The sequence below is a fragment of the Haliotis asinina genome, chromosome 6, assembly GCF_037392515.1.
Source record: "Haliotis asinina isolate JCU_RB_2024 chromosome 6, JCU_Hal_asi_v2, whole genome shotgun sequence".
Lineage (NCBI taxonomy): Eukaryota > Metazoa > Mollusca > Gastropoda > Lepetellida > Haliotidae > Haliotis > Haliotis asinina.
The window spans coordinates 62,664,374-62,678,794 of NC_090285.1; the positions used below are offsets into that span (position 1 = coordinate 62,664,374).

The 14,421-nt window shown below is 41.2% G+C and overlaps 1 protein-coding gene across 1 annotated transcript; it reads right to left on the reverse strand.

Moving 5' to 3' along the window:
• Positions 1-1,216: 1,216 nt before the first annotated feature.
• Positions 1,217-13,248, reverse strand: LOC137286861 (glucose dehydrogenase [FAD, quinone]-like). The gene is given in 11 exon segments (XM_067818874.1): positions 1,217-1,346; positions 1,695-1,920; positions 3,392-3,563; positions 4,537-4,676; positions 5,179-5,329; positions 5,966-6,133; positions 6,461-6,582; positions 6,897-7,025; positions 8,753-8,942; positions 9,724-9,932; positions 13,113-13,248. Coding segments are annotated over 11 exon segments (1,773 nt in total).
• Positions 13,249-14,421: the final 1,173 nt, after the last annotated feature.

The following is a 14,421-nucleotide window of genomic DNA, read 5'->3' on the forward strand; positions in this document are numbered from 1 at the left end:
CTGAGCAAGATATCATGGTTTGCAGCTCGTTGCAACCAAACAGGCAACAAATGGCCGTCCCCTTACAGACAGACCTCGAGTTACCACTGCAACCCAAGATCGTACATCCAGGTATTACAGTCGAGTAATCGTACTGCCACGGGTGACGTGGACTTCAGTGGATGTCAGGTCAAACTGTACCGAATAGGTTGAAAAAAATTCGTTTGAGTGCCAGGAAAGCCGTGGAGGTCGTGCTACGTCGTCACCATCGCGCTCAACGTCCCCGTTATCTAAAAGTTTCCACTGTGTTGCATAGACAATATTACTATTCTAAACTGTTGTAAAACTTCATGCATCAACGTCTGTTTGTGGACGAGTTTACATGTTTGAAAATACAACATTTTTGCAACAGAATTCTAGTATTTGGGTTTGCTATTTTGGGGAGGATTCTTTAGCATTTTTTTTATTTCTGCTATTTCTTTTACATAGCATATATATATATATATATATATATATATATATATATATATATATATATATATACACACACACACACACACACACACACAAAAGAAATAAAATGTGTGTGTGTGTGTGTGTGTGTGTGTGTGTGTGTGTGTGTGTGTGTGTGTGTGTGTGTGTGTGTGTGTGTGTGTGTGTGTGTGTGTGTGTGTGTGTGTGTGTGTGTGTGTGTGTGTGTGTGTGTGTTTTATCGGCATTAGTGAGGGCTTGCCCAACCGTTTTGGCAACAACCATGTTCATGTTTATGGCCGCATGCAGGTGCTCATTATGCAACACAAGTCTCTAAACAAAAATAATTTATAGCCTAAACAGGTGCACAATAATATAAACTCTAGATCTCCGTTTCAGGAGTTTGTGCTGCGATTCTAAGTACATCTGAAGCGTGTCTATGAAACACGGGCATATGACATAGATACAGAGAACCGATGCGACATTTCGCTGCCTCACACCCCCGTGTCGTCTTAAGAGCACATCAGTGAGGGAGGGAGTACGCTGAGAGTTGTACGCTACTTTTAGCAATATTCCAGCGATACCAGGACACCATAAATGAGCTTCACACTTTGTACCCATGTGAGGAATCGAACCCGGGTCTCCAGGGTAACGAGCGAACGCTTTAACAGCTAGGCTAGGACACCGCCTCAGGCCACATGTGTGGTGACATGTCCATTTTGTCTCTTCCTACTGGCCGATCCCCTTACTAAACTGAGTGTATCTTCTACACATTTGCTTTGATCATGTCTGCTGCCTTCTCTGCAACCATGATGACGGGGGCGTTTGTGTTCCCAGATACCGAGCTTGGCATTATGGAGGCGTCAACGACTCGCAGTCCAGAGATTCCCTTTACTCTGAAACATGATAAATATTATGGTTTTCATTAAACTTTCCGTTTTTGCGACATCGGCATTCTCTTTACTGAGTTGTTTCCTTTCCCCAAGCCCGGATCTACAGATGCCGTCGATTATGACCTTTGGGTTACCCTCCTGAGCTGACACACAGCCATATAACATAAACAAAGTGACTCATGGGATCGTGTTGGCTCAGCTGGTCGAGGTTGGCTGATCGTAGCCCTTTCCATTTACGCCGATCAGTGATGTCAATCATAGGGTTGTCTGTTCCAGAATCGAATATTGTACAGCTGAAATATACTGAGTCGTCTGACAAAAACAAACAATGCAGACACACGCGGCACTTGCCTTAACCTTGGGTCCACCACCGTGTTGGGGTCACTTGCTTCACCCCGCATTCTGCACGTGCCGGTTTGATGGTTGCCTGTTGTCGCCATTGCCCGGATGTAACACTCCCAGTATTCATCAGAGTCGTACTTCATAGTGGTGCATGTCGGGAAGGGTCGGTCATCAAGCTGGGCTCCGATATTATTAAATGTCTTTGTCTGATGAAGTTTCTGATTTAGCCGAATCCCTGGAGAATCGAACATAACTTCAGATCACGCACAAATTCTACAACACTGCATACTGTATTCGGGATAACATCCAGAAAGAGAATGTTCAAACTACAAGTACATACGACCATCCAATCCCCTTTGGTCGCTTCTTTCAAAGTTGTGGACAGTCATTTCAACTCCGAATCTCCATAGGGCCACATCACGTTCCTATTGCTTACAGGGTCTATACGTACGAATGGATTCAAAATGCAGACCTAAGAGTAACGTTTCCTGCAACTGATGGTCTTGTGGTGAGTACGAACCGCCATGATTTAAATGTTAAATGGGTAGTTTGAAGCGCTGAAGTTGATAATTTTTGAGGACACTGGTGCAGGTTTACTTTTGTGTTGAAACCAAAAACACGTGCACGGTATTAACAAACGCAGAAAAATGATCTGGACTCGATTGTATCAAACTTAAATAAAGCTTTAATCGTTAATTATCTATGATTGGTTAATCATTGATTATCTTCAGTTGCATGAAACACTTGATAAATGAATCCCTTCATTAATCCATCTTTAAGCTAGTGAAGGTTTGGGGGTATCATTAACCCATCGTTAGTCCTATCAACATGGAAGACAACATAATGTTCCATCAGCTACCTGTCCGAAAACTCTTTTCTTTTTGCAGTTTGAAACATACTGTCCCATTTTGTCTTGATTAATTTGGACGTTCTATGGCTTACCCCCAGGCTATTGATAATTTTGTCCCATATCTGCTTTTAGTCATAAGGATTGGAGTTAGTCAGTTTGTTGTTGAATGTTGAATATGATCTTCAGCTAGGTCTGTATGTCACAACTTTCAAAAATTTTACAACAATTTCTGACGACAGCCAACACGCAGATGATAGATTAGAGTTTGCCGGCAAAGCGTCATGGATAATAAGTAGGGGATTCCCTAAGTTAATGATGGTTTAATGACGGGACCTTCATTAGAGGCATACTTAGTTAATGGGTGTTTAAATAAGGGTTTATACAACCGTATTTAAACACTCCATTAACTAATCAAACATTAAGAATTTAGTCAATGACTAGAGTATACTTGGTGTTTACACAATTACGCCTTGATACAACCGGGTCCAGAGCAAACGGGATTGGAACCAGAGATCATCTTCCATTGGGGATCACCTCTGTACAGCGAATTGCAGAGCCTCAGATAACACATGTTGGGACACATGTTCTTACATTTACATATTTTAGTGGAAAAGCAAAGAATAATTTTCCATTTTCAAGTATAAATTTCAGTATCAGTTCTGACCTAATGATTCTCGCATCATGAACAGTATTAGCCGATACATATTCTAAACTAGTCTGAAATAATTTTAGTCTCAACGATGTGGCCATACATTTAAATATGTTTGACTACGTCATTTAAAGCTAAACATGAACCTTGGTGGTCTAAACAGACAATGATGTATAAACATTAGCCGAACATAGACTTGATTGTCACCTCTGACTATAGTCTTGACGTCATCAGGATGTGACAGGTAGTTGGGGTTGATGACAGGATACTCGAATGGGTTGGTGCTCCTTAGGCGAATTGTTCCCCTGCTTTTAGGTCGGAGGAGAACCGGTACTGTGAGAAAACCTTCCACTGACGTTCAGTTGTAATACTCAACAACCTGGTAAACAGTATATGAGACTTACAGTATATGAGACTTACAGTATATGAGACTTACAGTATATGAGACTTTACAGTATATGAGACTTACAGTATATGAGACTTACAGTATATGAGACTTACAGTATATGAGACTTACAGTGTATGAGACTATTCTTCAGTAATAACACATGTGAACACACCAATATGGTTCCCAGTCTCTGGTTATGAGTGAGTAATAGTGACTGTTTGTTCAAGGGGTGTGTTACCAATACACAGGAGAAGTGAATCGTCAGAGGTGGCAGCCAGCATCCTTGCACACAACAGCGAAATCCTTCCATTATGGAAATACATGGAAATATGTCGATTTCCTTTCATATTTCATGAAATATTCTATTTACTGTATGTTTCCAATTTTGTTTGAAATTTAAACCCTATTTGTCAGAGAAAATTCGATTAACGACATTAAAATTGTCCAAAGTTTAAATGTAAAACTGACCACTTCTTTCTTGAGACACACGGATAAGACACAGTTAGCCATTCGAAACCAAAAAATAACTCCTGACAGCAACATATCTGTGTCATTTGCTATCTTTAAATATATTGACTTGTTAAAAGTATCGATGTGGCTTTTGCATAAACACCAAACCTCGGTGCTGGTGCACGAATACATACAAACCACAAACAATCATTCTCAAACTCAGACAGTTCAGTATTTTACATTTATGTGTATAAAAAATATTACCTTTGATGAAACTCTGACGTAATTCCGTGTGAGAATGGACTCCCCAGCAAACGATACTTAAACTATTGTTAGAGATGGTACAGAAAGTTAGCGTTAAGCAAAAGTTTTGTCTCATTTATCCAGTTTTTACAAACTTTTTAAAAGACAAGGAAGTCGGACTCAGGCGTGGTTAATCAATAGTCTGCTTAAGATGCGGGAATACAACACACTGGGACATTATGTTCCATACAAACGTGGTGTAAGTTCTTACTTTACTGGCAGTGTTCAAAGCCTTTGCAACTGATCCGCTCATGGAGAAGCACAGGTAGAGCAACTGTACATCAGGACTTGGCTCATCGGTTTTCGTCTTAGCAAACGCCATTGTTTCCGAACCGGCATTGGCTAGATAACCTTTGATAGAACCGCGCGTTATAAATAATCCTCGAAATATTATATATTTCATGAAAAATGCTATTATGCTTTCCTCATGATTATGAAACGTTTTGCTGACAAGGCCACAATACTTCAAAGAAGGGGAGCAAAATTTGTTTTTCACTTTTTAAATCAATGCAACCTTGAAATGAATACACTATTGCCTCCTGGTCGCATTATTAGTGACCCATTTGACCTTGACATTAACTGTAAAGGAAGGTTTACAACTTACAACACTAAGTATTTACCTGACTCAAAGCATAGGAAGGATTAAAGTTGAATTTGGACATGATTATCATCGCCCCTTTGGACATCTTCAAAGCCATATCGCGACAGGGGATTTCAGAAATGGGCGTCCTATATGGCACCCAAGTGAGGAATCGAACCTGGCTTTTCTGCATCACAAGTAAACAAATAGGTTAGCGCACTGCCACGAAAACAGGGGACGGGTTCACATATTGGTACACACTTATTCACTGACCAGATCGCAGTGCCATATATTCGACCATTGTTCCTAGTGATTCACTTTTCTTTTCTGTAAGGGATATTGGAGTCTTGATTGTCGATTGCATCGGTAGATTCATGTGATCCTCTACCCTTTCACCCACCGGGAGATTAGCGTGGACCTGTATCTTTAAATTACAGCGAAAACAAACTCGCAGATTAGACATGTAATAACAATAGCATTTGAAAAACCTGGAGACAAAGTAGTAAAGTTTATCCCATCCAATCAACCAATCCGAAAAGAACGTGGCAATGAAGACAACACAACACTCGGAAATGAAATAAGATGCAAACTCTGCAACATGAAAACTGTCTTGCGAGTCAAGTCATGCAATAATCTCCAGGGAATACGTTCCAAAATATACTATACTAGTAGAGTTCTTTTCGAAACGTATACCCTGGACAATAGTGTGATGTGCCTCTGCCAGTGTTGTTGATGTTAACTCTATTTTTCGAAGAACATATCTGGTGTTAGGTACAAAACAGACCTACATTTACAAGAACCGGTACATTTCGACCTAAAACGAGATTCGGTTTTTACCAAAATAGAAATATGTGTTACTGAGGAGTTACACTAACACTAAAATATGTCCAACGTAAGTCGATCTGATCGGTACCATTAATCTGACTGTATTCTGTTACGGTGATTTCAAGGATTACAGGGCTGTGAAGATCTTCTGGCAAGTGAAAGTCCTTCACTGACAACAGTATGAAAATGCAGTTGAACCATTAGACATCATCGTACCTAGTATTCGTATTCTCACCTTCATCTCCTCCAAATGTTTCTGCGGTCCTACCCCAGACAGCATGAGCAACTGTGGCGAACCAACTACGCCAGCTGACAGGATTACCTCCCTTGATGCGCGTACTCGATACAGACGGCCATCTTTGACGTACTCAACTCCAACCGCTTTCTTCTGGTTTATCATTACCTGAATACATAACAGTTTGGAAGGTCGTTTTTTTGAGGACTACAATGAGGAAATTATTTTTTGGGCATTTCAGATACCTATTCATTTTCCAACAGAGATTTCAAATTCCTGATTTGAAGTGAAAATGCTTAATGATTCTCATGTGTTATCATGGAATCCAGTATCTTATATCATGACAAAAATGGAGGAAACAGCTTTGTACCGTGCCGAACCGGGTTTTCACGCCTATGACATGCCGGGAAACAATGAAATTTCATTCAAAGGGTGCCCGTGATTGAAATATTGTGAACAATACAGTATCTTCAGTCTCAGGGTGGAAAGATGTACCTTTGTGACGTGACTGTTTGCCAGGACGTGCAGGTTAGTTCGGTCTATCACTGGCCACAGGAACGCCTTGGATGTACTGACGCGTTCTCCGTTCTTTATTGTTGCCTGCACTCTGCTAAATCCTTGAAACAGTTGAGAATAACAGATAACCACCATGAGGCAGGGTTGTGCAAATAGAGCAGCATATTCAGCTTGAGTGGGGTTGTGACGTCGGGTGATAATGGGATAGGGTTTTGGTGTGTAACCATGGGAACGATTGTGTTTTCGTTCCAGTGACAGTTGCAGCAGGTTTTTCACCTTTATAAATGTATCACATATAACATATGTACTTGTTCGTGATCAAAATGTACTCACGGAATGAGATTCATCTTTCTATTAAGGGAAAGAATATTACTGTAAATATATAAGAAAGCATTCCAACGACGGGGCATCCCACCTTCTTGACTTTCTCCATTACTGTCTGTCTCATTGTAGCCAATCTCAACCCCCGCCCTGATGATGTGGTCTGAGAGGGGTATTGAGGAGACCCCAGTCACAGTCAGCGGACCTCCATAGCCGTGATAATCTGGCAGAAAAACAAGGAAGAGAGGATCATCTTTATGAATATTCGTAAACGTCACTGTGGTGCTACACAATGGCGTAAAGACATTTTCATACATGTATGCCATGCAGATTTCTAAATCAAATATTTCAGTAGTCTAAGGAAGACAACTCTTTATCCCATCGTCGCTTATGTTCTGTTTACCTCACTTGTGGAAATGGGAGTAACGAGCCCTGTCTAAAATGGCGTCAAAAGAAAGATCTGTGGCAAGTTGTTCATTCAAGTAGTCGTCATATTAATATTTATTGTGTAAGTGGCACCACACTACAGTGTATACCAATATGAGAATACAGTGTTGACATCATATGGTTATGACGAACTCTCCTAACAAGATGAGGGGCAATGTCCCTTTTATTGACCAAAGCTTCTTTGTTCTTTCCCACACAACATTTCGACATTACTACAGATCCATTCAGGAGGAAGAATAAAGAAACTGAAATCCATACAATATCTTGGACAAGATGAGAGACGTACGTTCCAGTCAAGTTAGTTATGTGTCAGAGAGGAACATTGCATCAAACTTGATATTGTAATCAGATCCTTTACTAACGTCTGACGAGTCAGCTAGACGTTGCTATCGTTATTATGGACATCCAATATATATGATGCCCCGGTATTCAGGTTTGAATACTGACCTTAGAAAGTATATTTTGATGGTATTTCTGGAATCGTATGTCATTTAAATATCATATGCTCGACTATCAAGACAGCATTTATAATTTATAAAATGAACCCGTCTCAGAAGGGTCTACAAACTACAGGTATCGTCAGTGGAGATTTCGTCAGGTCGTAGTACTTCACTGAAAATGTTTAGATCGAAGCTTATCGAAGAAATTGTGTTTTGTAGTATATTTTGATTCTTTGATATACCCAACATTTGCTCTAATGATGTTGTCTTTTCGAATATGACCACACATGTACTAACGTTACGTGTTACCAGGAATTGTAAACAGCACTGACAAGCCGACCACGTTCCACAATATTAAGCCAGCTGTTGGCCACACAGATTACAAGCCTCTGACATAATCGGGAACCAGTATCTGGTATTGTGCTGGTCAGATAGGGTTAAGATAACAGATCCGCTACCTTCAGCTTTATACTTATATACTTGGAAGTATTTCTCATGAACTACTGAAAGAAAGGTGTTTATTTCAATAACTGGACCACAGGCCCATAAAACATGTTATACCATGTGCCTAGTGTAACGCGCGCCAGTATAATCATTAACATGGATGCTATCATGGCATAACACCGATACACATCAAGATATACAGATATTACAATCTCAAAAATGTATTACGTTTTTAAGACGTAGGTATAAGTATTTTCCAATATCACTAATGACAATTATATCCTTTGTCATGAACAGTTGAAACAGATTCTCGTGTGATGGGAGATTATTAAATGATATTTGGGAATTGTATTTTCTCAAAGATCATTGTAAAATGGACACTCAAGAAAGAAATGATATTTATCTTCAACATTAGGAATGATACAAAAAGGACACAAGCGATCATCAACACATGACTTGAGCTCCGGAATTTAGTTTCAGCAATACGAAATACTTTAGACTTGTTTTATCTTATATATTACGTGAAAGTCGAGATTTGAAAAGTTTTGAAAAGCACAAAAACACCCTTCCATGACTGGTTATCGTGGTCGATATTTGTTAAATCGTTGGAGGATAGTACCTGATTTGGTCAAGTTGGGTATTTGAATGTCCTCTGACTTCTTGAAATATGGAAGAACATCTTTGTAGCTCCATCCTTCACAGCCGTTGGCTGCCCATCTGTCGTAGTCATGGCGGTTACCTCTAACATAGACCATGTAGTTCAACTGGCTCGTTCCCCCAAGGACTCGACCACGGGGCCAAAAGGCCCTCTGACACAACAAAACAAAACGAAACGGTAACTTGAAGCATGGTGATAACGTTTTGTAAATGCCTTTTATATAGTTTATTGTTTTATCATGTTTGCTGTTAAGAGAATCGCTCAGCACACTGCCAAATATCGGGTCTCAACCGTAGACTAATAAACTAGTGATCCATGGCAACAACGTCGGTTCACACAATACTAGTGAGTAGTGAGTGAGTTTAGTTTTACGCCGCACTCAGCAATATTACTGCTATATGGCGGTGGTCTGTAAATAATCGAGTCTGGAACAGACAATAGAGTGATCAACAACATGAGCATCGATCTGCGGAATTGGGAACCGATGACGTGTCAACCAAGTCAATGAGTCTGATCATCCGATCCCGTTAGTCGCCTCTTACAGCAAGCATAGTCGCCTTTTATGGCAAGCATGGGTTGCTGAAGGCCTATTCTACCCCGGGACCTTCACGGGTACACAATACTAGTGATACATGGCATCAATATCGATTCATGCAATAGCAGTGAATAAGTATGGATTTAAGCATCTCAAGCATAAAGCATTGATTGATGCCACAGGTCTGTGACCATACTGTATATGTTCTAGTCGTTCTAGTCAAGGACAGGACAATTTGCACTTTTAAGTATGCGTAGTTCGATGCTCATGCTGTTAATCACTGGATTGTCTGGTCCAGACTGGATTATTTACACACCGCCATATAGCTGTACCATTACTGTACTCGGTGCTAAAGTCCAGTGTAATATATGCGTTTGAGCGCTTTATTTCTTCCTACCTGTTCTGTTAGCCCCTTCAACGCGTGTTCCTGACGCTCAGTCCTATATGCCCAGTCGAATATCCCCTGCTGGTTTAGTGGCGCCAATAGAGGAACATCCATCGTCTTCTGGTTCCTGTCATCGCCTCCAGCTTCGATCAGCAGGACAGTCACGTGACCATCTTCGGACAGACGGGACGCAAGAACAGACCCAGCAGATCCTGCCCCAACTGTGTGTATAAATATCATCACAACAGTATGTTTCAGCACTGTGTACTTGCAACAGAGCTAGAAGTCTTCGTAGAGCAATATAATAAAAAACAAAAAGGAGTTGGGGATTTGGGAAAGTGCAGATCCCCACATGGTTGAACAAGGAACAATATATATTCACTTCCAATATTGAAGGGTCAAGTTGTCTTAAGGCTTCTAAGAGACTTGGTATTAATACAGAGCCTCTTACAACTTTTAACACCTTTAATGTACTTAAATAACATCTTTAATGTATGGAAAATTTGTTTGAAGCAACATTAAATGAACGATTTACAATTTTTAAGAGCATTAAAGAGAAGCACACTTAGAAATCATAGAGTCTCAAGATGACCAGTATCTTGTGTAGCCAACCCTTTGGTCATTGACACTGCTACATCGTGACCTCATGCTTCGTATCAAGTTCATAAAAATTGCTTGTGGAATCTGCTGCCATTCATTAAGAGTCGCTGGAGCTCCTCAACAGTTAGTGGTTGATGATGTCGTCTGTACACTCTCCTACCCCAACCCAACTTGCATTATCACCCTCCAATATGGGAACACAGCCGTAAACCCCATGCATAGGCTGGAGGTACGGTACTGCGATGACACTAAAAATCTCGGCTCGACTGACCACTGTGATGACGTAAAGGTCAGTGAGTCCAGTGAAATGCTGGCCAAAACATTGCAGACTCTGTACCAAATCGGTTGTGGGTAGCAACAGTTGCATCTGTGACACGTTCACCTCGATGATGGAAAACGCTGCGACTACCATCATTAAAGGACAGACTAAACCTGCTCTCATCTGTAAACAACCAGGCTGACCACTGGCGTTGATTCCAACGAGAAAGATGCCTAGTCCATGTCATACGGGCCTGTCGGTGACTTAGTGTCAATGGTGGGCGAACAGCAGGTCGACGTGAACGAAGCCCCGCAGTATGCAAGCGGGGACGAACAGCATTGCAGCTGATCCTGACGTTGTTCACATTCAAGTGTTCAGCTTGGATAGCCACTGTTGTGATGAATCTGTTACATTGGGTGACATTTAACAAGTGTCTATCCTGCCTCTCTGTAGTCACACTTGGTCTACCAGGTCTTCGTGCATATTAAATTATTCCCCTGGCCTGGAACTTCTGCCACAGTCTCCCTATCACGCTTTGACTCACTTTGAAGTGATTAGCAGTTACCGCTGCATCCATCCGACTTGCAGCATCCCAACTCAGGCCCCCCTAAGTAATTGAAGGAATTACAGCAAATTTAAAGGAATTGCATCTCATATGTAAACAAACGCAGCCCACTCGCGAAACAATTGCAGCGATATCGGTAATTTAGCGGTAATAACAGAAACACATCGGCCCTATCGGAAGCAATGTCGGTAATACTGGAAACACGCTCGGCCATCTTCGGAGATTTTTCGGTCGCGAGCGGAAACTCACGCAGCAAAACATGGCGTCGTTGGAAGAAGCACCCGTCTCGGTGAGTTTTGTTTTTAGTTCCTACTATTACATTTTTATACTTATCCATCTTTGACCACCCGTGTTGAATGCGTCTAGGTATGAGGTGTTGTCGGGGCAATAGCTTATGTTTTTAGGAAAAGATTGTCAATGCAGAAGAGTGTCACAAGTCATGCCCCTGGAGATTGTTTACATCTGAACAACGAAGTCGTGCCGATGATTACGAACATCATGAACGTGCGCCATGAAGAAGTTTATGAGCCATAATGTTTCTTGCCATGAAGCGCAATTGACAAGTTTAAACGCATTTTACAAAACAAAATGATGTTATATCTAGCGCACGTTCGTAATCATCGGCACGACTTCGATGTTCAGATGTAAACAATCTCCAGGGGCATGACTTGTGACACTCTTCTGCATTGACAATCTTTTCCTAAAAACATAAGCTATTGCCCCGACAACACCTCACACCTAGACGCATTCAACACGACTTCGATGTTCAGATGTAAACAATCTCCAGGGGCATGACTTGTGACACTCTTCTGCATTAACAATCTTTTCCTAAAAACATAAGCTATTGCCCCGACAACACCTCATACCTAGACGCATTCAACACGGGTGGTCAAAGATGGATAAGTATAAAAATGTAATAGTAGGAACTAAAAACAAAACTCACCGAGACGGGTGCTTCTTCCAACGACGCCATGTTTTGCTGCGTGAGTTTCCGCTCGCGACCGAAAAATCTCCGAAGATGGCCGAGCGTGTTTCCAGTATTACCGACATTGCTTCCGATAGGGCCGATGTGTTTCTGTTATTACCGCTAAATTACCGATATCGCTGCAATTGTTTCGCGAGTGGGCTGCGTTTGTTTACATTTGAGATGCAATTCCTTTAAATTTGCTGTAATTCCTTCAGTTACTTAGGGGGTCCTGCAACTGCCTGACCTCTTTCTGCCAGCTCAAAAAACGCCTCAAGTGTAACGTCTCGCAACGTTATAAGTCTGTGACCCAGCACATCAGTAACTGGCTTCTTTTATGCACATATGACGACACGTTTCGCCTACAAACCATATTAAATGGTGTTGTGTTTGGGCTTATGATTTAATGGCTTTTTTGTCGAACAATCTTTTATGTTAAACTGTAATATTTACCCTAACCTTAATTGGTCAAACATTTCAAAATCTTTTGTTTGTGTGTTTGGTGAACAGCTATTTGTTTGAATAAAAATGTATCGTTATCTTCAGAAATGGTGAAGTTTTAACATGTATTCCTATATATTGCTAAATAGAATCTTGACCCTTCAAAAATGGAAACTAGTATGATTTGGCATTACAAAGACAATTGTGTTGTGTGGACACAATTTGCCACAAGATCATTTCCATGTACGAAGTAAATACCATCAACTAGGAAATGTCCTTTCAGGTTGAGGTATTGTACTTATTCCTCCACACTGTGTTTAATCTACTTCAATAATAATATAGGCATTCGCTCATCGACGCGCGTGTGTGTGTGTTGGTGTACATGTGTTTGGGTTTTTTTGCCAATGTTTTCAAACAATTCTGCTGTTATCTGTGTCTCATAGGCCATATATTTGGCCTGCATGTTTTATGCTGCTTTTAAATTCCTTTAATAATGTAGCGTCTTTGTTCTGTTGAACTGCAGCACGTGACACATTAATAAACAATATTTCGTCTCTTCTTATCTCTATTACCTATGATATAGTCATACGAGGAGTTTAGTTCGGGGGATAGAATCTGTGAGTCAGGATCGGGGTGAACGGAGAGATGGATCCCAACAGCGATGACTGTGATCAGAACTGTGTTCACTATTGCAGAGAATGAAGCCATTCTTTCCACGCTGAAAACACACAGAATGTACCCATTAGGTTCATTTATATATTTTTCTCTCCTTTTGTCTCACATCAAGCAAACATTTCAATATGCTAATGAAACAGTTGCCTAATGAATTAGTTCTCTGAAAGGTATGTCACATCTGCGCCAGCTACAATAGTAGTGGTCAGTTCACAAAGACACGTATATGGTAGCCACAAAGCAGGAATCGTGACGTGGAATAATTGATTTTGTTCATAACATGCAGGAGGGTCACTTACCTTGTACATAAATTACAGGGCTCACTCGCATTCTACATGCTTTTTTAGAAATATCATCACGTGCCCCCTCCCCACACTTCCAAGGTATAAATAATGAGCAGTCAAAAAACCTTCACACAATACAAGAATCGCTCGTGCATGTACAAAAACTTGCACAAGCTCGCATCCCCAGTGTGCTAGTATGAACACAAAGCTGTATCCACAGTTTACCCAATAGTACCGGGGTGTTCAGCAGAGAGAAGTATATACAACGACACAAATATGAAACAGCCGAAATACTTTTTCGTTCTACCCAGTGCATATGTGCTGACCACCAAAACAACGGACAAACACAAGTATCATCGCAGTGGATCAGAAGCCACACATAAAGCAATGTCACTTTTGTACATGATTGTTACTGACATCGTGTCACCGAGCTAACGTCAATGTGGAAACATGGCCACTTACCCGAAATGTCCACTTTACGCCTGACAACGATGTTTGGAAATGCCCGTATGCTAATGTGTCGATATTGGCAGGCTGTGTGTCTGCAAGCAATCAGGTCACTTGCACGCCCTGCTGACTGGACATCTGGGTATTGCCCTTGATACGCACCACGGTGTGCTAGTCAAGGCACGTTTTTTCACTCGTGGGGAAGTTTATACAGCATCCGTCTTTGTGTTTTTTTCGCGAAGTTGTAAGCAGGGAGCCATGCATCTTCCTAAAAAGTCGTCCACGTGGGGTAATGAGATTTGTGGTATGTGCAGTGCTTGCATTGTCGGGTACTGGGCCCCGGGGATATAGGACCCTGAGCTTTAATCACTCTCTAATTACAGACCCGTGAAGGTCCCGGGGTAGAATAGGCCTTCAGCACTCCATGCTTGCCACAAAAGGCGACTATGCTTGTCGTAAGAGGCGACTAACGGGATCG